Source organism: Phasianus colchicus, chromosome 5, assembly GCF_987193195.1.
Source record: "Phasianus colchicus chromosome 5, bPhaCol1.hap1.1, whole genome shotgun sequence".
Lineage (NCBI taxonomy): Eukaryota > Metazoa > Chordata > Aves > Galliformes > Phasianidae > Phasianus > Phasianus colchicus.
In genome coordinates this window covers 28,557,301-28,581,462 of record NC_143440.1, presented here as the reverse complement: position 1 = coordinate 28,581,462, position 24,162 = coordinate 28,557,301, and the positions used below count along the sequence as shown (strand labels likewise).

The 24,162-nt window shown below is 41.4% G+C and overlaps 1 protein-coding gene across 1 annotated transcript in view; it reads right to left on the bottom strand.

The window, feature by feature from the left end:
• Window positions 1–24,162, bottom strand: part of LOC116229003 (deubiquitinase DESI2-like) — a 64,258-nt gene that overhangs the window by 12,971 nt on the left and 27,125 nt on the right. The window contains exons 2-4 of the mRNA XM_031593214.2: window positions 17,497–17,569; window positions 16,145–16,238; window positions 15,007–15,148 (exon numbers count right to left, since the gene is read on the bottom strand). Coding sequence (XP_031449074.1) covers window positions 15,007–15,148; window positions 16,145–16,238; window positions 17,497–17,569 — 309 coding nt within the window. The remainder of the gene's footprint in view (window positions 1–15,006; window positions 15,149–16,144; window positions 16,239–17,496; window positions 17,570–24,162) is intronic.

Sequence of the window (24,162 nt, the reverse complement as noted above, 5' to 3'; positions counted from 1 at the left end):
GGGGAAAACAGCCCATGGCCCTCAACACCTTCAGCTCAAAAATTTTGCAAAAAGATTTAGGCTGTTGCCAGGCAGACCTTGAGGAGTAAAGAAGCTGAGCCCGATGAGGCAGATGGAGACATCTAAGAAGTTGATCTTTCTGCTCACTTTTCATCCTCATGTTGACACACCAAGTCAATCAAGCCATGGTATCTAGGAGTCTTTTTCCTAGTCATATTACCCTTTAATTTCTCTGTGTGGTATTTCCTGAAAGTGGGGAAAAGTGCAACAAACATAACAGTTGTAGCCTCTCACTAGGTCTGGATTCTAGCACCAATGTGGGTTACATTCTGCTAGCATAAATACTGATTTACTTTCATATCACATTCAGCACAGTGAAACAACTTTCTGCGTACTGTAGACTTTCTTCTGCAGATTTTGACCACAAATACATACAGATGCCAGATTTTAGTAGCTGTATCTGGCTTAGAATAAATATGGAAAATTTCCCTTTGCATTTTACTATTTCTCTTAGCAGACACAGAAGAGGCACCTGGAGCTAATCAGCCTCAAGGAGCTGTTTGTGGTAAATATACTGCCAGTGCAGCCAGTCCCACAATAGCATCCCAGAGCCTAAAGTCTGTAGCAGGTACAATACCTGTGGCAGGTCATAATACCTGAATTCTCCTTCCAGTACACTTTACAGGACAGACTGGGAGGAAATTCCACCCCACTAATCCCACTTTATGTAGATTAATGATTCCAAGGTTGCCCATGCTGCTCCTTCTGCCAATGCTAAATTACTTGGCTCTTTCTGCCACTCTCTTCCTGTCTAAAACTACACTTAATTTAATACTAATTACTGCAAAAGCTAAGAGGGTGTTTGTCTCTAGTCCACTAAAGAGCTTATCTGGAGAGATGTCTGTTATTGACAATGGAAATGCAGAGCTTGCTTAGAGATTTTAAGAGATCTGTTAGGGAGCAGCACTAGAGCAGTTGCTAGAGGACAGGCCAGCCTGCTTTATAGTTCTAAGGACTGATGACCATCTGGTCCTTCATTCGTACTGTTGATGTGGCCAGAACAATCTCTGCATCGCTCCAGCAGTCCCCTTGAGTACAACTAAATTAGCTAACTCCAACAGTGTGGGATTTCCAATAAGGTGTGGAGAAGGCAGTCAACCCATGACCATGCTAATTCCACTACAGAACTTGGTTTATTTTGACATACATGGTTTAAAAATCAATGTGTGAAACTGAAGACATTATCATTAGGTATCAGAGAAATGATCAGAATCATTTGGCTGCTAAGATTACTTGCAAGCATAGATTTCCATTCTTTACCAAATACCCTGTATCTTACAACTCAAATGTAACTTCTACTTCAATTCTTAACAGTGCTGCATTCTACTTAACCTTAGATACAAACATATGAATCTGTATTTCTGATATTTTTAACCTGTGGCTAATTCCCTCATTAGCAGTTCTCCCATCTAGATCCTTGGTTTCCATTGCTAGAACTACTGCTTGAATCAATAAACACTGGCTCTTTCTACCTGCATTTAAGGCTCATTCATAGAAAACTGGCTGATCTATTCAATTTTCTCACCAGACATCTCTGATTGCTTTCACAAGAATATTCCTTATTTTTTAAAACTGCATTCAATATCTTATACTCCAGCACTGAACCTGAGACAAAGGCAACAAATGCAGCAGAATTGCCTCTAGATTTTGTAGCATTTCTCTTTTTTCTTCCCCAAGAACTTAAGCAACATACTGCCTGTGTAGAAAGTGACTCAGTTCAGGCTCCTTGGGACATATGCACTCATGTGAATTTAGTTTTCAAGAAGCCATAAGTCTTACTAACAACATGTCCCCAAATATTAATAGGAAAACAAAAACTGAGCATGATTCTGATTTCTTCAGAATATTACCAGAAGCTAAAAAGCAAAAGAACAGCATAAGGTTAGACTGCCTGGTATGGAAATATGATTTTAAGATCTGTTTTTCTTTTCTAAGCAGATCCTATAGCAACTGAAATAGCTCTTCACAAGGTGAAAGCAATGCTGAGATGTTTGCCATCTGTTTATGGGAGCTTCTTCACCAAGAATGAATCTGTAAGGGTAGGAGAAGCCCTCTGGGGACAGAGAGATGTGTGGACAGCAAGCCATCAAGTAGAAAAGGGCAGGCTGGGAAGCTTAAGGATAGTGATGAAGTCAAAGTGATTTCCCTTTCCTCAGCTGTGCTTCTCCCTTGTTAGAGAAACCTACAATTGCTCAGCAAAACACAATACTCAACGGGAGCAAAAAAGCAAATGCAGGGAATGCCACTAACACTACAACCTACTCCTGTTTTCAACTCCTTGCCATAAAAAGTACTGTGCTAGAGCACCCAGCAGTACTCAGCTAATGGAGAAATATCAAATAAACCTGATTGCAATGGGATTAAGCCAACTGAGCTTAAATAAAACAACAAAAGCAAAAGGAAATGTATGTTTTCCAACTAGATATGAGTCCATGGAAAATGTACTTACTGTGGCTTTTCAAGGCAGTTCTCAACTGAAAACCACACATGGAGCAATGAACTCACAGAACCCTGTTACTGTCCATTTTTTCCCCAGAACTCTCATCTTTGTCAAATGTTCTTGGAGTTTGGAATTTTAGAGGTTTTTTTTTCTTGCCTGACAAACAAGTGGGTTTCTGTCTTTTGAAGGAGATAAGCTCCTGCTTGCTTCCTGAGACCAGTCCCCACTTCAGGCAGAAGCCCCTGTGCAGGCTGCATGTACACGCAGCTTCCACTGCGTGGCACCTTGTGACAGTCACACATGCCTCCCAGAGCTGTAGTTGATTCTGGGGACTGCATTAGAGCCGCGAGTGACCCAGCTGGCATCTGCAGAGTCAAATGGTAACAGCAGTTCAGACATTTGGGGCTGAAGCCAAATCTGAGGGACAAACTGGACCTGACAGGTTGGGTGCTACTTCTGCTCAGCTGTCGAATCCACCAGGATTTCAGCTCACCAAAAGGCAGCTCATTTAGAACATAAGACGAGCCTCTCAGCATCTTAAGCCATGCCATTTTACACTAATGAGTCCCTGGTAAAAATGTATAGAGTTCTGGGAGTAAGAACTGCAAGCCATGACTCTTCCCTCCACTAAATACCCTAAGAGCTAGGGTTTATTTCTCAGCAAGATCTTAAAGTTCCCTGTATGTTTTAGTTTGAGCAGAAAAACAGCTGGAAAACTCAGATTTAAATGCCATCCATCAATGGACAAGGCTGAGTCTTCTGTCTTGCAGAGGACAGTGCTATCAGTGAGTTGTTTTCCTCCTCTTTCTTCTCTTTCAAAAGAGAGTGGTGCTCCGAGCTACACTCTAAGCACTGTGTCTGTTGGCATATACTAGGCATACTCTGAAGTAGTCTCACAAAAGGAGCCCCTTTCAAAAGAGCATGAAGGACTGAGTAGTTGTAGATCCTAAGACAAAATGCTTGAATGCAATAGGCTCTGTACTGTGCTGGATGATGCACCTGGGGCAGTTCAGGCCACAAACAGAAGTATAAGTCAGGCATGCCCAACCCACGGCCCATAGGCCGCGTGCGGCCTGGCACATCTCGCAGTGTGGCCACCCCCTGCCCCGCACCGTCATGGCGGCAGCCGTGTCCCTGTGTGCACCCATCACTCGGCAACAATCAAAGCACTGGTGTGCAACTGGCTCTGTTGCTGGAACCAGAGGAAGGGAAGGGTGCAGTGTAGTGCTGACTCTGTTTCTTGTACCCATCACACACACTAAGTTGCATCAAACTCCACGTGTATTACACATGGCACATGCTTGTGCTGCTTGTTGAGAACAGTGCAGTGTCAAGACAAATAATATGGCACTATGCTTAATTTGTAAGGAAACTGTGTCAGCTTTCTAAGATTACAATTTGAAAAGACATTATCTGCAAAAACACGCTGCCAAATTCGATGCATATCAAGGAATGCTTTGAAAAGACAAAACAGTGGAACTAAAGTCTGTCATCTCAACATAATCTTTTTTAAAAAGTTAACACAAATAGACTCAGTTATAAAAGCTAGTTATGTGGTAGCAAATCTGATTGCAAAAAATAAAAATAAAAATAAAAACCATTTACTGATGGTGAGTTTATTAAGCAATATTTGGAAAGTGTGGTAGATGTAATCTGTCCTGATAAAAACCAGATTTTTCTAAAATCGATCTCACCAGACTGTAGCCAGGTGCACAGAAGAAATAGGAACTTCTGTCAAAGGAAATCCGGAAAGTAAAGCTGCTAATTTCAAAAAGTACTGATGCCACAGATACAGCTCAAGTTTTCATTTTCATCAGAGGTATTGATAATAAATCACTGAGGAAATAGCTTATTTGGTGCTGTTAGAATACACAACTAAATATCATGATGTGTATGAAGCAGTAGAAGTTATGTTAAAGCAATTTTTGTTAGCTCTTGTCAACAACTTATCTGGTATAGCTATTGATGCTGCCTCGAAGATGATTGGTAAAAAAGAGTAACATGAAATTAATAGAAGATGACACAATTACCACTGGCAACTCATTCTGACGAAATATCACTGCATCAGACATCAAGAAAATTTATGTGCAAAAGCTTTAAAAATGGTAAAATGGATAACATTAAGCAAATTGTCATCAAAGCTATGAATTTCATAAAGTCCATGGGACTGAATCATTGCCAGTTCCAGGAGTTCCTTAAAAGAATGGATGCTGATTATGGAGACATCATTTACTTTTCTTAAGGTAGGTGGCTAAGTTGGGATAAAATGCTAGAAAGATTTTATGATTTGCAAAATGAAATCAATTCATTTATGGAACCAAAAGGAAAATTTGTGCCAGAAATTGAAGGTGAAAAATGGCTCACAGATAAAGCATTCTTGGTGGATTTGACCACTCATTTAGATGAGTTAAGCACGTGTCTTCAAGGTGAGAATCAACTTATCTGTGCTGTGTTTCAGACCACAACAGTTCAAAATGAAACTTACGGCAAGCTCAAGTTATGGCAAATAATTTCATGCACTTTTATGTGTTGGCTAAACACAGTCCAATGACTAGCATAACATATGCAGCCTCGCTTTTGGTTTTGATAAAAGAATTTAAGAATAAGTTTCAGATTTCCAAAAAAAATCATCTTTTTGTTCATATTCACAACTCCATTTCCTTTTGACATAAATACATTATATATACATTTTCAAATGGAATGTATGGAGTTGCAACCAGACATTCAACTCAAAGAAAAAATTGATTATGTCTCTTTACTAGACTTTCATAAGACCTGTCTTAAAAGACAAAAAAATATCCTGTGCTTCACAATCTACGCTTTATACTTTTTGGCAGTACATACATTTGTAAACCACTGTTTTCAAGGATGAATCACAGGAAGAGTAATATTTCATCTAAAATTTCTGACAAGCACCTTGAGAACTCACTAACATTTGCAACCAGTGCCATCGAACCAACACTGATGTATTATTTTCAGAAATACAAGGTCACATATCCCACTAATTTTATGTTTTTGTTTCTCACTGTTTTTTACTTATATTAAGAATAAGTTTTGTTACTTAGCTACATTAACTATATTGTAAATTTGATATGCGTCTCAAGACAATTTCTGCAAGCCAAAACATTGGACACTCATGGCATAAGTCAAGGACTTATTTTTTGAGTGAGCCCTCCCAAAAGTAACCATGTAGTGACCCAGTCTGAGAAAATCAAGATGTCCAGAGGCAACATTACATTCTTCAAACAATACATGCTAATTCTTTCAATTCTTATCATCAGGCTGAGCCTCTGAGAGTTCAGCACTGAACATCTGCTAAGCCACGCACTGCCACTTCCACTTTAGCAGCCTTGCTGAAAATGAGGTAGCATCCACACAGGGCACATATCCATTGAGCTACTGTACAGTATTCCCCTTGACATGTCTTACAGAATGCAAAGGCTTTTACTGGTACCCAAGGAGTGCTGTTTCAAGACCAGTGGCTGAGAACAGCTGTTGCCCAGCATGATCATCCATATGTTATAACATACATAAATATATATGTGCATACACACACAAAGTGTGAGTTGAACATGTCCAGGCCAATCCACATCCATGGATTAATGGACATTAATAGCATCCTTTTTCCTGAATAGGTAACAAAGAAAATCCTGCGTTTCCATCTCAGTCTGAAGCCTTCTTTCTTAACAGTGCACAGCAGCAGATTACTGAGGATGGCGATGCAATGAGTACAGACAATACTGGAAGCCATAGGAACAGGGGAAGACTTTGGCAGCGTTGGCAGGACTCCTAAGCAAAAGCTTCCAGTTTCAAAAGCCTATCAACACACTTAGTTCATTTACACTTCAGGCATTGGTGAAAAGGACATGGTTTTTCCTTGCCATCTTCGTTTGTGAAAAGGAGACGTATTCTTAGCATTCTTACACACAGTCACGCTCAAGACTCCATGATGAGATGAACTCCCCAGAGGGCATGAATTACCTTAGCTCCAAGCTGTTATGCTTAATTATAACAGAAAGGCCACAGAGCTTTTGGTTTGGAAAGACAGCTGCAAAAATAAAACAAGGCAAAATAGATGGTGCAAAATATTCACATTTATACCAGTTCCAGGGACTTTAAAATGTTTTGCGGTGTTGGTTTTCTTTGTTGGTGGCAGTGGTGGCTTCTTGGTTTTTTTTTTCCATTTTTCTCTCCAAACTCACTCTTAAAATATCTTCACACTTAATATTTTTGGCTAGATAGATCACTTTAAAGAGAAAACCTGAAATAACTGCAGAGGCACATGGAGTACAATCAGACCATTTTCAAAAAATTGAAATGATGTCCTAGGAACTTGACATTTTGAGAGTTTGATTTCTGTTTCAAATTATTTGCCATCTCATACTATTCCCTTGCACAAGTAGGTAGATGGAGGAAAAGGAATTACTGAGAGACCTGGAAGGTGCATGTTTGGATTTATTCTGTTAACCACTTTCATTGGGATAGAGCACTCATTCTGGATAGCAAGACTACAAAGGCTAATGATGGAAAAATGATCAACTTTTATTGTAGCCTTCATTCCAAGGACTCCCCAACTACTTCATAAATTTCAACTGATGCACAAACTACCCTTAGAAATCTCACTTTGTCACTACAGAATGCAGTAGCACATCTGGAATGCAGTGTAGCAGTTTACTAACAGCATATAGTCAAATTCATGCATATTTACAGGCAGTATTGAGAGAAAAATGACATCCATCTGAAACCATGAGGATAATTTATGAGTGCAGGATGTCGTTACTAGTAACATTCTTCTAGATGTATGTGGTGTTTTAAAAACAGAAAACAAGACACATCCTGTTCCTTATAGAACTAGTTACAAGGCTACTAAAATAAAGCATGTCTTTTCATCAGTTTGTGTGAGGACTGGCTCAGGTGCCTGGAGACCAAGGCTTACTCGTGCTTTTTCATACCCTGTGGTTGCTTATGGTTTTTTGGTTTGTTCATTTCTGTCCTCCTTTCCTGCCTGTCTGCAATGCTCTGTCCTCTGCCAATAACAGACTAGCATGTATGCTTTTGCACAACAAAACACACATCTCCTCCTCACAACAGAGCCAACTTTTTAGCAACTGTTGACTGCGGAAAAGAAATGGGTATTACTTGTCTCCTTAGGACCTGCTGCAGAATGGTTTATAAAAACTTCTCTTGCTTTTGACTGTGACACACATGCCTCCTGAAGTTCCCTTCTCTGATCTTTAATCCCTTCTCTCTGGGCTTTCAAGCTAAGGAAAGCTTTCTAGTTTTAATAACATTACAAGAGCTCATGTGTGTCTGGGGATGGACCTGGAAAGCTCTGGGGTTGAATTATTCATTGTGACTAACAAGTTGCCCTCATTTGGTCCTTGACTCAGCAGACTTGCCTTTCTCAGCAAATTTCCAGGAAGTCAAACTACTTTAAGGGAAGCATGATTCTGATGCAAGTTTGTTATATGCTGTCAGTTCTGCCTTAGCTGAAAAAGCGCAAGTGACTAGACAGAGAGAAAGGAGTATGTGCTGGCCACAATCGCTTGTCCCCACAGTTCACTACAACCACACAGCCTCCACAGGGAGATTCTGTTTGTGTGGCTTTACCAAGCACGCCCATCCAACCTGACATGGAGATTTAAGACTCATACTATAGTGTCAGCAACCAACAGTAGGAGGCTGGATGCCTGCATGAATCCTTGCTTGCAGGATTCACCATGCAGACTCCATCAGTTAACCTTCACAGCGTTATCATTTGGAGAACATCCTTGTCAACTGAATTGAGAGTCCTGCTGACTTCAGGAGGGAGGGTGCTATTTAACTCCCAGGGGAACTTCACAGTGCTGCATCAGTAAGATTCTGACTTCTAAAACCACAAATACACTCATTCTGATTCAGGCCTCTCTCTTTTCCTCCTGGAATGTGTTTTCTATGGATGACAAAATACTGATCAATATCAAAATAGACTCATTGGTATTTAAAGGAGTAAAGGGGTGAAAAGGATCAGTGAGTACAAGAGGAAGGTGGATAAAGAGATATCAATCTGACCCTAAAGAGCCTTCTGAAGGATGATCACATATAAAAGTTAGCCTTGCATGCTAACTTCAGTGTTGGTTCTGGTCAGTTTTAATACCTTTCTCTAGGTCATAATTTAGGAAGCAAATAGAGATCATGAAATCGTAGAATCATTAAGATTGGGAAAGACTTCTAAGACCATCTAGTCCAACCACCTACCACTGATGTTCCCACTGAACTACACTCCCTAGTATCACATCTACACATTTCTTAAACACCTTGCAGGGACGGCAAATCCACCACCTACATGGGCAGCCTGTGCCAGAGCCTAACCACTCTCAGATGTTTAACTCTGCTTCACCAGCTCTCAAGTCATGCAGCCAAATTCTGATTATGTTGACTCCAGCGGAATTCATACCAGCCCATTCAAGTATTTCTGAGCCAAATTTATACCATGTTTACGATTCTCTGAAAATGCTCTTAGAAATCCAAACTGGTCCTACTAACTCAACCTTCTCTTAAGTTTTTGTTTGTTTCAAAAAAAAAAAAAAAAAAAGCACAAAAAAAAAAACCAAAAAAAAAAACTTTAGAGCATTTGCAAGACAGATAAATAATTTCAGGCCAGGAATCTGCTACAGAATACAGTGTTTTGACCTGTTCTGGTACACATATAAATCACAAGAAATTATTCCTCTTTCAAGAAGAGTGAGGGAAGACATGATAAAAGAATAAAACTTTCTGTCTCTGCTGCCCTCAGGTAAAGTTCAAAATCAACAATCTTTAAGGTCAATCAAATCAGTGTCTCTCAATTCATTTCTTTTGAGAAGCATCAACTTCAGATCTTGCCAAAAGGGCTCAGAAGACTCAGACTCTATTGCTCTCCCACCATTGGCTCCTGGGGAATAAAAGGGGTTGTTTTCCCTGATGCTCACAAAAGCCTTGCTTATCTGATAATTTTTTTGTCATGTGGCCTACAGCAAGGTGCTAAACAATTTATTTAAATAGCAACTGTTCCAGTTTCTTGGCAGTAATAATACTGATGAAGGGAGGAGGAGAGGTTTCCTTGAGTCATTCCACTTATCTTCCAGTTCTGGTACTGATTCAAAGGTGTTTTTCTCCCTTCCCACGTTGGTTTGCCCTTTTCTGAGACATGCTGTACCAACTGTTGTCACTCTGGTAAGAACAGAGCTCCATAGCTTATCTAAGACAGGAAGCTTCAGAAGCACGGGAAATTGCTGGTGGGAAGGCAAATGAGTCATCTTGTTTGTGAATGGGTTAAGCAGCAGAAGCTTCTTCAGAATCTTTAACTTGCAGCAACACAGTGTCCTTACTCTCAGTACTGAGGAATATCACCAGACTGAAGAACCTGGAAGGAGAAAGCACTCATCCCCTATCTGGTCCTCCAGTTATTGCTGTGTTCTCAGGCAGCTGTCCCAAGGCACTGTGCACTCACCATGTGCCTACAAATGAATAGGGCTTGTGTTTATTTGCCCCCAGTTTATGTACTGGCAGTCAACCTTTCTACGTGTGTCTGGAGGTACAAGCTGTTGCGTTTGCCTTCCACAAGTCTAAATTGTACCGAAGAGTTGCAGAGTAATCACAAACCATGTTCTTGCACTGAAAAGAGCTCTCTGACAGCAATTACTTTAACTGGCTTTCTGCTGAAAGCACAGATGTATTCTTCTTACTTCATGTTTGCTTTACAGCAATTTACAACTTCTATCCTTTTGCTATATCATGTCCTTGTTCTGAAAACCAGGAAATTCAATAAATCATATTATGGAAAGATCTAATTATTGTTGTCTTTTTTATTTTAAAGGGTTTTTCTAATGTTTAATAGCCAATTTTTATTTTTTTTTTCCATCTGTGAAAGTTTAAGTAACCTCTTTCATCAGCCAGGGCAACTCATAAGGAACATAAATATTTTGCTGTCCCTTGGAGGGCCATTTGCATGCATAGTTGGGATTGTCAGGAACACAGTGACTTACCAACAGATGATCAAACAGAAGGACTTCACCAATACTGAAGTCATCCTGACTTAATCCACACACACACACAACATTATCAGCATGCTAAAATCTTTGCTGTGTGCCTGCAGCATCCCTTCCCCGAAGCACCCGCGATACCAACAGACAGCAAGGCACGGAAGCTCAGAACATTGCAGGAAGCTTGGGCTCTACTACTGGTGGTCCAACTGATTTTCCTTTGGAGAAATTGCAGCCATAAGCCCCCTAGGATTGCCCATCCTCCCAATGAGTTTCTCAGATAGCATGATGCTGATACTACTAGATTTTGGGGATGGTCAACACAAGCAGCATGGAATGAACCAACTCCTTGTAGACAAATTCCTAATCTCAGTTTGATGAACCTCTTCACTGTAACCCACAACTAATTTGCTGAAGTGGTTTTATAAAAACAGGTACGACAAGACCATGTAGCAGCCAGAGTGGCTGAGACAACACTAACTAGATTTTCACTAATTAGATCAAGTTCCCTCACTTTCCCGCACTGACAGATTGTGAGGATGGAGGAAAACCACAAAACGGTATCCAGTGGTGTTATCAGGTGCCTGAAATTGAAGCAGGGCACGTGCTCAGGGAGTGCTTCTAGTTTCTCCTTCATGACTGCCCACTGCTCAGTAGGAAGTTCTGCACTGCATTACAGCAGAACTTCATTCAGAACTGAAGACAATCTGCAGCACTTAATAGGCAGAGGTTTACATTTATCAGGCAGTTCTTTACTTCTCAAGTATCCTAAAATTCCCTATTGAAGTGTTTCTCAAAAAATCCACAGGAGAACAACCCTGGTCATGCATGTTCACTGATTCGCTCTCCAAGAAAGATGGCAGGAAATGCAGCATTATGCCTTCCCTTCCATCTTCTCTGCAGAATCAAGGCTTCGACCAGGGCAGGTGGCTGCAGCTCCTTCAGTCCAGGTAACCAGATTGGATCCTCCCAGCCTGCAGCCCAGCCACCAGGGCAACATCTGTATGGATACTAATTAGTAATCCCACAGTCAAGTGAGGACATTAGGAAGACCAAACATGCCATCACGTACACAACCATACAGCCAAATCCTAAGGCCTGCCCGACATATCTGTGTGAACTCATTAACTCACACATCAGGTTTAGGTTAAATATCAAGAAACACTTCTTTACAGAAAGGGTTGTTAAGTGCTGGAATAGGCTGCCCAGGGAGGTGGTTGAGTCACCATCCCTGGATGTGTTTAAAAACCGTTTGGATGTGGTGCTCAGGGACATGATTTAGCGGATGGTTGCTAGAGGTAGGGTAGTTTGGTGAAATCGTGATTGGACTCAATGATCTTTATGGTCTTTTCCAACCTGAGCAATTCTCTAATTCTATGATCACCACACAACTATCAAGTTCCAGTTCCCACTTTGCTTGCTGATACAGAGCAGTACAAGCCACAAGGCAGCTAATTCACCATGGCAGATAAGGCAGCTTTCATCAAAAGATTTCAAAGTACTTTTCAAAGGAAGGAAGTAATCCAGCGTACAAGATAGGATACTCATGCACAAAGCAGGGATGTGACTTGCCTGGCATTAGTCAGGAGGCTCAGAACAACGTTCTCCTGAACTCATCACACTGCTTATGCCCCAGGAACGTTTATTCTGCCAAACAAAGCTTCTAACATCCTTTCTTTTAATTCTTTGAATACTTGTTCCCATTTTATGCTTTTCACTGCTGCATAACGTAGCTGTGCATAAATAAATGCTAATTAGTATTATTATTACTCCTGCACAGAAGGAGAGCATGAAAGGATAATACAAACACCAAGACTTGTCTCAGCACTGGTTTAGAGCACAGATATCAGTTCTCTTTTCTACATTTTGTGATGACGTATTTCCATAGTCTTGAGAGCCATGTGTCATACAGTTAATGCATTCTGCTCACCTTTACAAGTTGAAGGTTCTGCCTTGGATCTCTACATGGAGCTGGTTGGCTTTTTGTTTTGTTGTGTGTTTTTTTTTACTGGGAACTACAAGAACAAAAGAAAGCACTAAGGCTGCAAAGTAAAGCAAGCATTCAGATGTTGGGAAATGAGAATAGAAACTTGCTTTTAGTTCGAGAGGTTCTGTCTCATCAGATTTCAAGCAGTCTTCAATCATGTGGTCAGAACTGACTTGAACTAAGCTATGCTACTTCTATCACACCTAACTCTAAAACAGAGTGATTGTCAAATTAGTGCACTTACAAGAAAGGATGGAGACATCTGTCATAAGGTAGCCACACGTAATTCTAGTATTGCTGACTGAGACACATTGAATGGTTTTGACTTCTTATTGTCTTAACACTGGCTATTTAAGATTTTTAGGCCCCTTTTTCTTGATGCTAGAGATCATCCAGGGCCTCCTACTCCTAGACCTGAAGTGCACCTCCTCTATTTTTAATAGTTTAGACAAGGGTAATGAGCACAATCTTATATGAAGAGCAACAGCAGCAAAATAATCCTGCTTGCCTATGAAGGATTTATTAAATTGACCTTTTGAGTTCTGTGGTGGTTAGATCATGCTGTTAATATTTTAGATGGATTTCCCACCTTGATTTACCCATTTCATATGAGTAATGAAGAGGATGAGAGCAGAAGTGTCAGAACTAGCTATTTAGGCTTTTATTTTATTATCTGGGTGTGTTAAGGGGCAGCAACAAGTCCACACATATGGGTATGCTTAATCTGCTAATAAAGTGAATGTAGGAAAACCTAACCCTAAATTCCACTCCTGATAAGGTGTTCACTGAAGGTTTACTTCACCTTCACTACAAATCTTAAACTTTAAAATACGCTACTAGTTTTCTATTAACATCTGTCTTGTTTGACTTACATTTCAAAGGTTGAATAGGGAAAGGACAGTAAAAGGTTTGCTGATGTGTTCCAGCAGAATCAAGGGAAAAGGGCTTTGAGCTTATGGCTTGGACATGAGATAGAGTTTTTACATGTCAAAGTATCTAATAAGCAATGGCCTTATTCCACTGCAGCACGTAAAGCTTTTTTTAGCTTTCACTAATAATCATATAGTTTTCTCTTAGGTTTCCTTCAAAATATTTAAGTTTGCATTTTGTTCTAATAATCTGTAAGCTTTCCATGGTAATTTAATGATTTGATTCCAAAACAGTAGTTCAGACAACCCATTGATTTGTCACTCTACTGCTTGAAACTCTTTCTGTACCAATACATTTTCTCCTTGCTTATTTTAACATGACAGCATTTACTGAATGGACTCATGTCATTTTCCCTTCCAATAATTAGCAAAGGTGAAATCAATTAAGAACTGGTTCTCCTAAGAGTGTATGCGAGTCCCTCACAAATTAATTGCTGGTTCTCAGATTCATTAGAGGTTTTCTTAAAAAACAAAACAAAACAAAACCATCATGTATGTTTTGTTGTTGTTGTTGTTAGTATTTTTTCCTTTACAGACTCATCTCACTTAGGATCCATGGTGGGCCTTGTTTGGAGATGAATGGTCACTTGTAGCAAAAGAAATTATTGGACTCTTGCTCTGTATGATGAGGAAAGGTGAGAGATTTGCAGTGAGTGAGGATGGGGATACCAGAAAATGAAATGAAAGTTTTGCAGTTAAAGTAGTTGAACTCAGTAAAAAAAGTTTCTATCCTTGTATTTGCCATACAATTCCTGCAGAAAACACAGAAACATGGTCTTGGTTTTGAATAGAAGGTCACTTGCACTTTCTGCTTCTTATTTCTTTTCTGGCACTGGTCAAGATCCTGAATTCAGATTTACACAAGTGCTGAATACACATGCCTTAATGAAACATCAACTTTGAACATCTTGGCGGAGAATGAAGGAAATGCAACTTTCCCTTGGAACTGTAGGATCTTGGTCAATTGAAAAATGGAATATCCCAAATTAACAGAAATTCAGGACAAATTTGCACTTTTCCATGCTTCAGTTCTCTCTAAGCAGAAATAACAGCTCTCTTACAATTCAGTGTTTTTGGCAAAGTGGAAGTGTGTAATCAAAGAAGTCTGAGAAAAAAATACTTAAAAAAAAAAGCGTTCTAAATAGCGTACGCTAAAGAAAAAAATGGAACACTCACTTCTTGAATACTGCAATATTTTGTTAGCGGAACACTTAAGCCATCTTTATTCATTTTCAGATCACGGAGGGTTGTTTATGTTCTTGCTATTAAAATATAAGTTTGAGTGCTGGCTAGGTTTGTCTTTGCAATTTCTGCCCCGTGGCCTATTCAATGAGCTTCAGTGCAGGCGGTCTAAGTCTTACAGGAAGTTTAAACCAAACCAGTAATAAACCTGCTGCATCTCTAGCTCCTAACCCTTTCTTTTTGAACATCAACAGGCTGTCAAAAACATTAAGGGCTGAGACAGATTTGACTCTTGGCTCTGACTTGGCAGGATGTTCTGATCCTATTTCCCCTTCTGTAAGCACTACTACTGATCTGAAACAGGAAAAAATAAAAAAGAGAGAAGAAGAAAATAGCTGTGCCCACCTCAGCCAAAGCAGCAGAGAAATGATTACAGTTCTTGTGCATCAGGTGGTATGCGTTGCCTTTGTATTCTTTGCCCAGCTCTTCCATAATTTTATCCACATCCTCTTCCGTGAAGTCTGTGGTACCCAGTGCAATGGATTCTCTAGTAAAAACAAAGCATAACAGGAAACACGGAAAGCTACAATGAAGAGAGTGATACATCACCAGGGAAAAGGAAATAATAAGGCAATGGCAAGAAGGCCAGGTGTAAGTCATTGACACACGTATCTGGGGCTATCAGACAGATTCTTACTAACAAAATGGCATGCTAATATCCTCAGGTTTATCTGTAAAGCAGATTACAGCACAGGAGCAGTCCCCAGAGCCTTCTGCTCACTACCAGGGGCATTTCAGTTCTTGGGGTCTGCTTGTTTCCCCCTACGTCCATAGCTGCTCAGCAGAAAACTGCAGTAGGATAGTGGAGATAGTTTTCCCATGATAGGTGGACCAGAAAGGAGCAGACAGAGCTTTATGTGGGAACATATTGCTTCTCTCAGTATTCACTCAATAGTGCTTGTTCTTCTAAAGTCCACAGCATCCCCCAGTGTAAACCCACAGACTGTGAAAGTAAAGTCCCATCTTCTGTGGGCAGTTCCTTGAAGCACAGCCCCAAAGCCTGAGCACCTTGAACAACACCTTTATGAAGTATTCTCTCAGACTCCTCTTGTAAGCTGGTCTGTCTTTTGTGACAGCGTAGCTATAAACACAAGAGATGACTTCTGCAATATCCATAACTAGGTGATGCTCATAAAAAGAGTAGTTTTTATTTCCCCATGCTCTGGCTCTGTATAACACAGTTATTTCCATTCTTGCTGATAGGTAAAACCAGGAGCACAGAAAGCAAAGAAAATGGGAAGAGAAAACTACATTGATTTATAACTATACTTTTAAACCCTGCTAAACACACTTCAGCACCACTCCTCATTTGGTGTACAGTTTTATCTTGCCATCAAGAACTCCTGCGGAGCTCCCTTTGAACAAGGATTGCGTACAAGAGGCAGTGAGAGTGCTAATGAGAGAGAAGGGGGGGAAAGGATCTCCCTGCTCTCCCTGCAGACAGCTACTAGCAGGGAAAGAAAATGTGGAAAACGGCCCTTACTTGAATTTAAAGGTCTCGCCAAGCTCTACCGCACTGCCAGGTGTGATCTCGAAAATCCCACTGAAAGGGTAGGGATGCCCTCCATAGGCAAACTCTGACAAGGAAAGAAAACAGACAGACTGTGAGTAATCAAATGAACTCTGTGTCAGGATGGCAGCTGTCTTCAAAGCTCAGCATCAGCACCAGGGGCTGGGCCATTGCCAAAATCAGCTTCAGTCAGCCTCTAAAAGACATATTCTCTGCCGTTACCTAGCAGCCTGAGGATACCCTCAAAGCCTCAGCTCCAGAGCAGGCTCCTTCAATGCTAATACTACTGGTTGCACTGCTAATTAGTACCTAGCACTGCTAATCTACTTCTCAATGCCAGAAAAGCTTGCTGAGTCCCCCTCTTTGTGCCTGTCCAGGTGGCTTCCTGTCAGTACAAAGTTGTGTGGCAGAGGCATCTGGAAATACTATGAGAGGCTGTCAGCAGGGATACTGAGCTGGGAGAAGCCTTTCCTCGAGTAGAAAGAATCTGTCCTCTTCTTCCAGAGGCATTTGCAGGCAGCCATGAGGAGTGCTCTGCCGAAAAAACCCAAGCTAATTACACTCTGCTGCCTTGGCATGTGGGTTGAGCCTGGAGGCCCCTCCATGTTATATGGGCCATCTCACATGGCCTATGAAAGCTACTGTGCTGGAGACAGAACACAGCACCCCCGGCATTTTATCTGCTACATAGCACTAGCTAAAAATACCATGAGTAAGATAATTTCAGTCAGTCCCATTTAATGCTGTCTGAAGGGGGAAACAGAAAGTCCATGATGCTGTCCTGTCCTTTGGCTTCACTTTGCTGCATCTCTTCTCACAGACACCTTGACTTGGGTGTTTTACTCAGCTTCAAACCACTTGGAAGAGCTCTTGCAAAATATTTTTTAATTTCAAAACTTACAGACCATAGACACTCATAAAGAACTAACACAAAGCTGGTTTACCCAGACACAGAATTAGCACAAACTTTCCTTATACAGGTTTCAATACAGCTACTGATCCATCTCTCTTCCCCCACCCCAGACTTTCCTTTACTGCAGGTCCTTCCAATTTGATTGGTCCTTTCTGCTGTTCCGCTACATGCCTGCACAAGCTATAGAGTCTGGAATTACACACTAAAGATCAGAAGAGCTACTTGGTTCATGGCAGAACTGCACAAGTTCTAGCTGGACTACCCAACAGATTAAAACAGAACTGGCCGAGTTTCTCACTGCTCAAAACATTCTTGCCAAAAAACTGTAAATTTTGGATTCTTTTCCATATCAGACCAGCCACACTGTTTTTTTCCCATGTACTGCAGATAATGAAAAGGAAATACTTCATACCTCTGCCGTAGATCTCAATGCCAGAGTGGAAGACACCAATGCCCAAGGTGGAGGTGTATTCATTTATCCAGTACTACAGTAAGAAAAGAAGTCACATTTGGAATTATTAGCAGGAAAGAAACACACAGTCTTGCCCTATGGCATCCCTCCATCTCCCTTCCTCAAGGCAATTTCTCTTAAGGACAAGAAATATTTTTGTAATTTTTCTGAGACAAATTGTGTCTCTTCATAGAGTGACAGCAGTGGGCACCTTGTTTATACAGCTGACTGGGATTACTTCTCCAAAACATGCTCATCTAATCCTTGCCATATAAGGCATTTTCCTATATTAAGATACAAACAGACCTGAACCTTCATAAACCCGGCTCCGATAGGACATGGTCATTCATCTTTCTCCTCATTTAAATACCTTTACCTTTTTTTTTTTTTTCAGATTCAGTTCTCTTTATCTTCGAGATCTTGAACAGCTTGAGTTAAAGCACTCCCAGATATCTTCTGCACAGTATTTTACTTCACTTCCCAACATCTTCTGCAAGTTTAAGGCAGGTTTATTTGGGCAACCAGATTTTGAAGACAAATCCTGTTTCTCCTGTATGTCAGAGGAGCACCACTTAGTAGTTACCTACATCATCAGTAATTGCTTTTTAGGAAAAAAGGAGTTCTGAACACGCTAGTCAACAGTTTGCTCAGAGTCACACCACACTATCAAGCACTGTTTCAGAAGAGACTAAAGTCTGGCTGCTCCAAAATCAGGAGCGAGGCAACCACAACATTACCCAACTCCGAGACAAATTTTCAAGAGGAGCTGTTAAGTGACTGCTGCTTTGGAGTCCAGCTCTTCTCCATTAAGTATAGGGCAGAGGAGCTCCACAGCACGCATGCACCATTCCACTGCTCAGGGCCTGTTTCCACCACACCGTGAAGGACAGTGCAGACATCCAGAATTAGCTTAGCTGGGGCTTGTTCGGAGTGGGGAGCTGTGCAGCCACGCCAGGGCAGTGCTGCACTGGAGATAATGAGCCCTGCTCAGCGCAAGTATTTATTAGGTTAGCTGCAGAGCTGTGCGGCTGCAGAAATGATGTTTTCAGGCAATGAGTGGAAATTGCCAGCGCCTGGTGTATTTACAGTTCACTTACAGTGAGCATGCAGTGAAAACGCATCTCTAGTAAATCTCAGCAATGCAATTCCTATTATAATCAAGCACTGCAAGGGAAGAGAATGGCGTTCGCTCATCTCTCTGTATGATGATGAGACAGGTTCATTAAATGAAAATTCTCTTATGGGTCAGGTAACAGCTTCTGGAAGAGCCAGAATGATATGCAGCATCCCTGGTGCCTGGTGACACAGAGTTGCCAGATGATGAACAGAACCTGCTCTCAGGCAGCCAGAGGTTTGGCACACTCCATCTACCTCCTGCACTCTGCATTCTTATGTATTTTTGATGACTGCCTTGAATGCAGTAACTCTGTAAATCACCTGGAAATGCTTTCTGCACGACCATTGCTACCCTGGAAAAACACAGTAGCTTTGATGTGAAAAGTGCTGCCCCCAGCCTGACTTAATGTGAGGTTAGTCAGTATCAATACCTTACATTGTGCTCCTCCAAATTCTTGCTTCTGGCAGTACAGCAGCTTCCTTTCCTTCCAGCAAGTCCTGTAATACTTCTTGTTCTTTGAGTTTTGGTATCGTAGATGATGTATTAGTGCAGGATGCCTGACCCAAGCTGGACCCTTTCCCACTGCTCTCTTTAACTTTTATAGTACCTCTATTTATCTCATCACTGAATTATGCAAACTCTCGGGTCTGAACACACCAGAGCACTAAACCAGAGCTGGACCAAGCAGCCCTCAATATCCACCAGCTGAGATGAGACATGAGCAGTTCACCCTCTTCTTGAGCATCTTGAGGTCTTTGGGGATGGATGTCCACTTGTTTTCTGCTGCCTTTCTCCATGGACTTCTGTCTCCCTGACCATTGCAGGAGGGATACCCCTGCTTCCACCATGGAAGGAGATGCATATGGGAGGAATCCATATGACACCAGCCACAATTGCTAAGGAGCCTGAGATCATCTCACATAGGCAGTGAGGGTATGCCCTCAGTTCAGTTCTTTCATCTCCCAGTCTCGTGGGTTAATACCTCAGGCTCTCAGATAGCGTCAGTAAGACTGAGAAAAAACACTGGTTTCTGCATTCCTATAGTAATTGCTTCCAGAGGGTAAGGTAAGTAGGTTACCTTCTCCCTCAGGCTGAGCTATTGGCTCACAGCAACAGTACAAGTGCAACACACCCGAGTCACACCAGCTGCTTTGCTTACAGGAGTAACTAATAAGATCTTTTCAAATCAGAAATGTTCTTCCATATTAGCTAGTCAGGCTATCTGCAGAGGCCATGCTGCATCTGGCTTATGTATTTCAAATAAAAAAGTTAAATTGAAATCCACTTTCAAATATAGTTTTCCCTTCTTCCTTGTTAAAGTCCATGTTGCATCCAAACAAATAAGCAAAGAGGAAAAATAATGCACTAAATACAACAGCCTCATATGTGCAGAGCATTGTCATGTCACAAACCCATCCTGTTCCCCACCTGCCTGCACCATTCTTGTTCCCGACATGGCCATAGCCCCAGAACAACCCCTACCCAACCAAGAGAGCTGAGACAGGCTGCAGACAGCAGGACAGCTAGTGAGGGGGCTCCACCAAGAAGGGAGAAGAACAGAAGTATTTCTCTGCTGATGCCAGGTGCTGAAGGATAACAGCCATAACACAGACTTTTCTGTATTCAAATTATGTGTTCTTTAGTATGAAACCTTTTATTGAACAGTTATGGACAGAACTGTGACAACCTCAGCCACACTTGAATTTCAACCAAGCAAAAACAGTTGTTTAGTGTTTTCATTCAAATAACCTTAATAACGCAAGGGTGTTATTGAAGTGTGATCTGATTTGCATCTTAGATAATACTGAAGATTTTTATTTGCAGTGAACTATTATCAAGACCAAAATGCAAAGCAACTCTGAATCATTGCTGCTGTCCTCAGCTCACCCCTACCTCCAGGGTACTGCAGAATGTGCCTCCAGTGTACGAATGAACATGCAGCAACCACTGCATGGCATTGGGGCACAGCCCACGGCTTGTCTCAGGGGAAGCTATGCTGAAGTGAACACGTCAGTCACTTGCAGAGCTGGAAAAGAGAATCCAAGCCAGATTTGAAACCCAGTTTGTAGACACAAGCACGAGCCAGCCTCGTTTTCCAAAGGCTTTGCAGTTCTGAGCATAAGAATAGCAGCAACAGTCAGCAAATACTCATCTCTTGAGTAAATTGGCTATTGCTTAGATTAAAAAAAAAAAAAAAAAATCTGCAGCCTGTTCTGAGCCAGATGAAAGAGCTGGGGGATTGAATTCAGCAGGATCTTAAAGGACTTGTGATTCATGTCTGCATTGCACGCTGCCTGCAAAATCATGTTGTAAAGCTTATACAGAAGGACTTGGATTCTATCTTATTTCCATCACAAACCAAGACAAACAACAGCTCAGAAGGGAAGAGAGGCAAGGATGAAGGCAAACCAGACTGCAGCTGCTTCAGAAAAGCAGGAGACAGCCCAGGAATCAAATTCAAACCCAGAGAGGAACCTCTTCCCATTTGCATTTTGCAGTGTATCAGTTAAGATCTTTTAATGCAGGTCCCTGATGATGTAGAATTTGGAATTTTCCAGTTTTTATTCAAGCCATCCTTGATTTCACAGTTGGTTTGCTTCAGTGATCTAAACGTCTGGTGAGATAGCTTAGATTCCCTCTCTGAGGATGCTCTGAGTCAGTTGTTATGTTATCCACTTTATTCATCTTTACTCCTCATAAATAGAAGTAAAAGTCTTATTGGGATGGTAAACCAGACCTCATATTTGTAGATAAGAAACTAAAGAGCTTCATTATCCTTCTGTTAGTTTGATATGAAGAAGCAGATAGTGCAGCACTTGTAGATAATGCCACCCTTTGACTTTCCAGGACATGAGTTCTTAGGAACTGCTACTGGAAACATAGGTTTCCAGAAAGGAGAGAGCCATCCATATCACACTAGCTTCAATCTTCAGTCGATATCGTACTATAACATCAAAGTTTTTATCACTGGTTTTTTCTTTATCTGCCCTATTTCAGAGCATTATTTTCCATGGCATCATCAGATTCTTTCCAGTATTCCTGTACCAAGCAGCCCAACATAACTAGCTCCCCTGAGACTGGAGACAAGACTGTCCACAGGACAGGGCAGCTGGCTCACTGCAGAAGAGAGCCTTGGTTTGTCAGATCCCAGTGCAGGACACCCAGGGCTCTAGCTGCTACTGGTATGCTCCATGAAAGGAGTCTGACCAACAAGAAGCATTTCTTCTTTCCTCTGCCTTTATTAGATACACCATGTAGCTTTTTCCTGGTGTTCTAGTGCTTGACCCCGCCATTACCTTACTTAGGCAACTTCAGGAAAACATGCAGCGGAGCGTGAATAGTCATAAATGTACTGGTCAGTCACATATCAAACACCAGAAAAATTCATCTGTGCTGTTTAAGCTCAAGTCAAAAGCCAGTATTAAACAAAACATCTGATTGATGCAGGAGACCTGCCAGAGAGCAATAAAGTGGTACCTTGGCACTATTTTCTGACATGTATTGATCCAGATCTGAGAGATGAGAGCACAAACAACAAAGCTACAGGGGAAGCTAGAGAACATCATTTCAGGAAATCCATGAGTGAAATCTGAGCCCTATAAGGCCAGATACAAATGCTCAGCAACTTCAAAAGAGTTTCAGTTTCCCCCTGTGAATTTTTCTAAACCAAAATCTAGAATCTTGGGCTTGCAGAGGTAGAAGGAAAGAGCCTAAAACAGCTCATAGAATATTCTCTGAATAATAGTTGCAGTAGTGAAGAAAGCATTAGCTCAACTGTAGACATGAAGAACAGCAGGCTTCTTATAGATCTTTGTCAAGGCATTTTAGTCATATTATGGCAGTATTCACTTATGTCCCACAGCCCCAAGCATGCACACAGCTCTGCTAATATGTCCAAGTCCTTCTGCTGTTCATTCCTTCTGGCCCAGAGCTCTAGTAATAAAAAATAATAATAATATTAACTATTCATGTGGAATGACAATTATACAGCATGGCCGCTATAAGTTTTCTTTGGCAATTGGATGAGACCCAAGCTCATTTCAGTGTGACCTGTGTCTCTTTTACACTCACTTCCCCAGAGGGTCAAGGTTTTTATATTAACCAAATCTAAAATGCCGTTTCCCTAATACACTGTGAATACAGATTAAGCATAAAAGGATTTCAATGCATGCAGGCAGAACAGCAACTGAAAAAGAAGCTTAACAGGATATTGAGAAGAAGAGCGATGACAGAGACCTGTCTTTGGTACTTTATACCTGGGAAAAGCTGTCTGGATAGGTGCTCACCCTGTAGAACTCACAGAATATGACTCTTCTCAGTTGGAAGATCACCTTCTATGCCATGCTCTCTTTATTGCTGGCAAAAGGGATCAGTCTGCAAGTCTCGTGCTGCATCGGCTATCAGATTGCTCTAAATCCTATTAGCCAAAAGCGTCTGTTTTAGTCAGGTATGCTAACTTCACTTAAATGCCAGACAGTGCTAACACAATTCTGCAGTAAGCAGTTCTCTTAGAAACCAAACCCACTGATCAGTCTGCAGTTGTGATAGGTAATAGCAGGCAAGTCTCAAGAAAAACAGTTCATGGAGAGCAGTCACTGGCACCTTTGTGAACAATCAGTGGCAGAAGTGATCAAAGCCTGGGGAACTCTAGGGTTTCCTACAGGAGAGCAACCGAATACAGAGAAGGCTGCAGCCTCAGTGCAGCTGGAGAGCTTGATGTGGCACTTAGATGGAGGGTCATACATGAGAAGACTCCACTTCGGATTTGAACATGAAGACTTTTTAGAAGAACTGGCTGGAGGTACCTGAGAAGCAGGGTCACACCGCAGAAAGAAAAATGCAAGGCACCTCTTTGTGCAGCTCACCGCTCCAGTGCATTTTGGTTGAAAGGGGTTTTAACTCCCTAGCCTGGCCCTTCTCAGCTTCTGTTGAGGGCAGTTTCCCACTCTTCTTGGTAATACATCTCAGTAAACAGGGAATCTTCCAGACAATTACAGCCTGAATATACAGTTTATGATGCTAAACGTATTCCTCCTACAACCCCATAAAATGCTAAGCTAAGAGAAGAGACAAAGCAACACAGCACGTCAGAGTGGCCATTTGCCAGCACAGCATCACCTGCACTCTGGGGAGGTAAGACAGGCTAGACACCTACAGGACTGTGAGAGCCAACTGTCATAAGCGGCTCTTCTATTTTTCAGCCAGGCTCTGCTCAGGATTCTTTTCCTCTCAGCTAGTTTAAATACATTCTTCAGCTGTTTCTTCAGAAGGAATTTCTGCTTGCTGTGGTTTTTCAGACATCATGATACATTTCTGAATTGCCTGATGCATGAACCAATGCTAAAATCTTAGCAATCATGAAACATAAAGGGCTTATTTCTGTGGCTTCTGAACTCTGCATGTGGATTAAAAACTGATGTTGCTGCTGAGGGAGGGCTGGAAATCTACTTATGCTTCAATATTGTGACGTAATGTGATTTTACTGGAAGAACAGCAGGACAGAATAACAT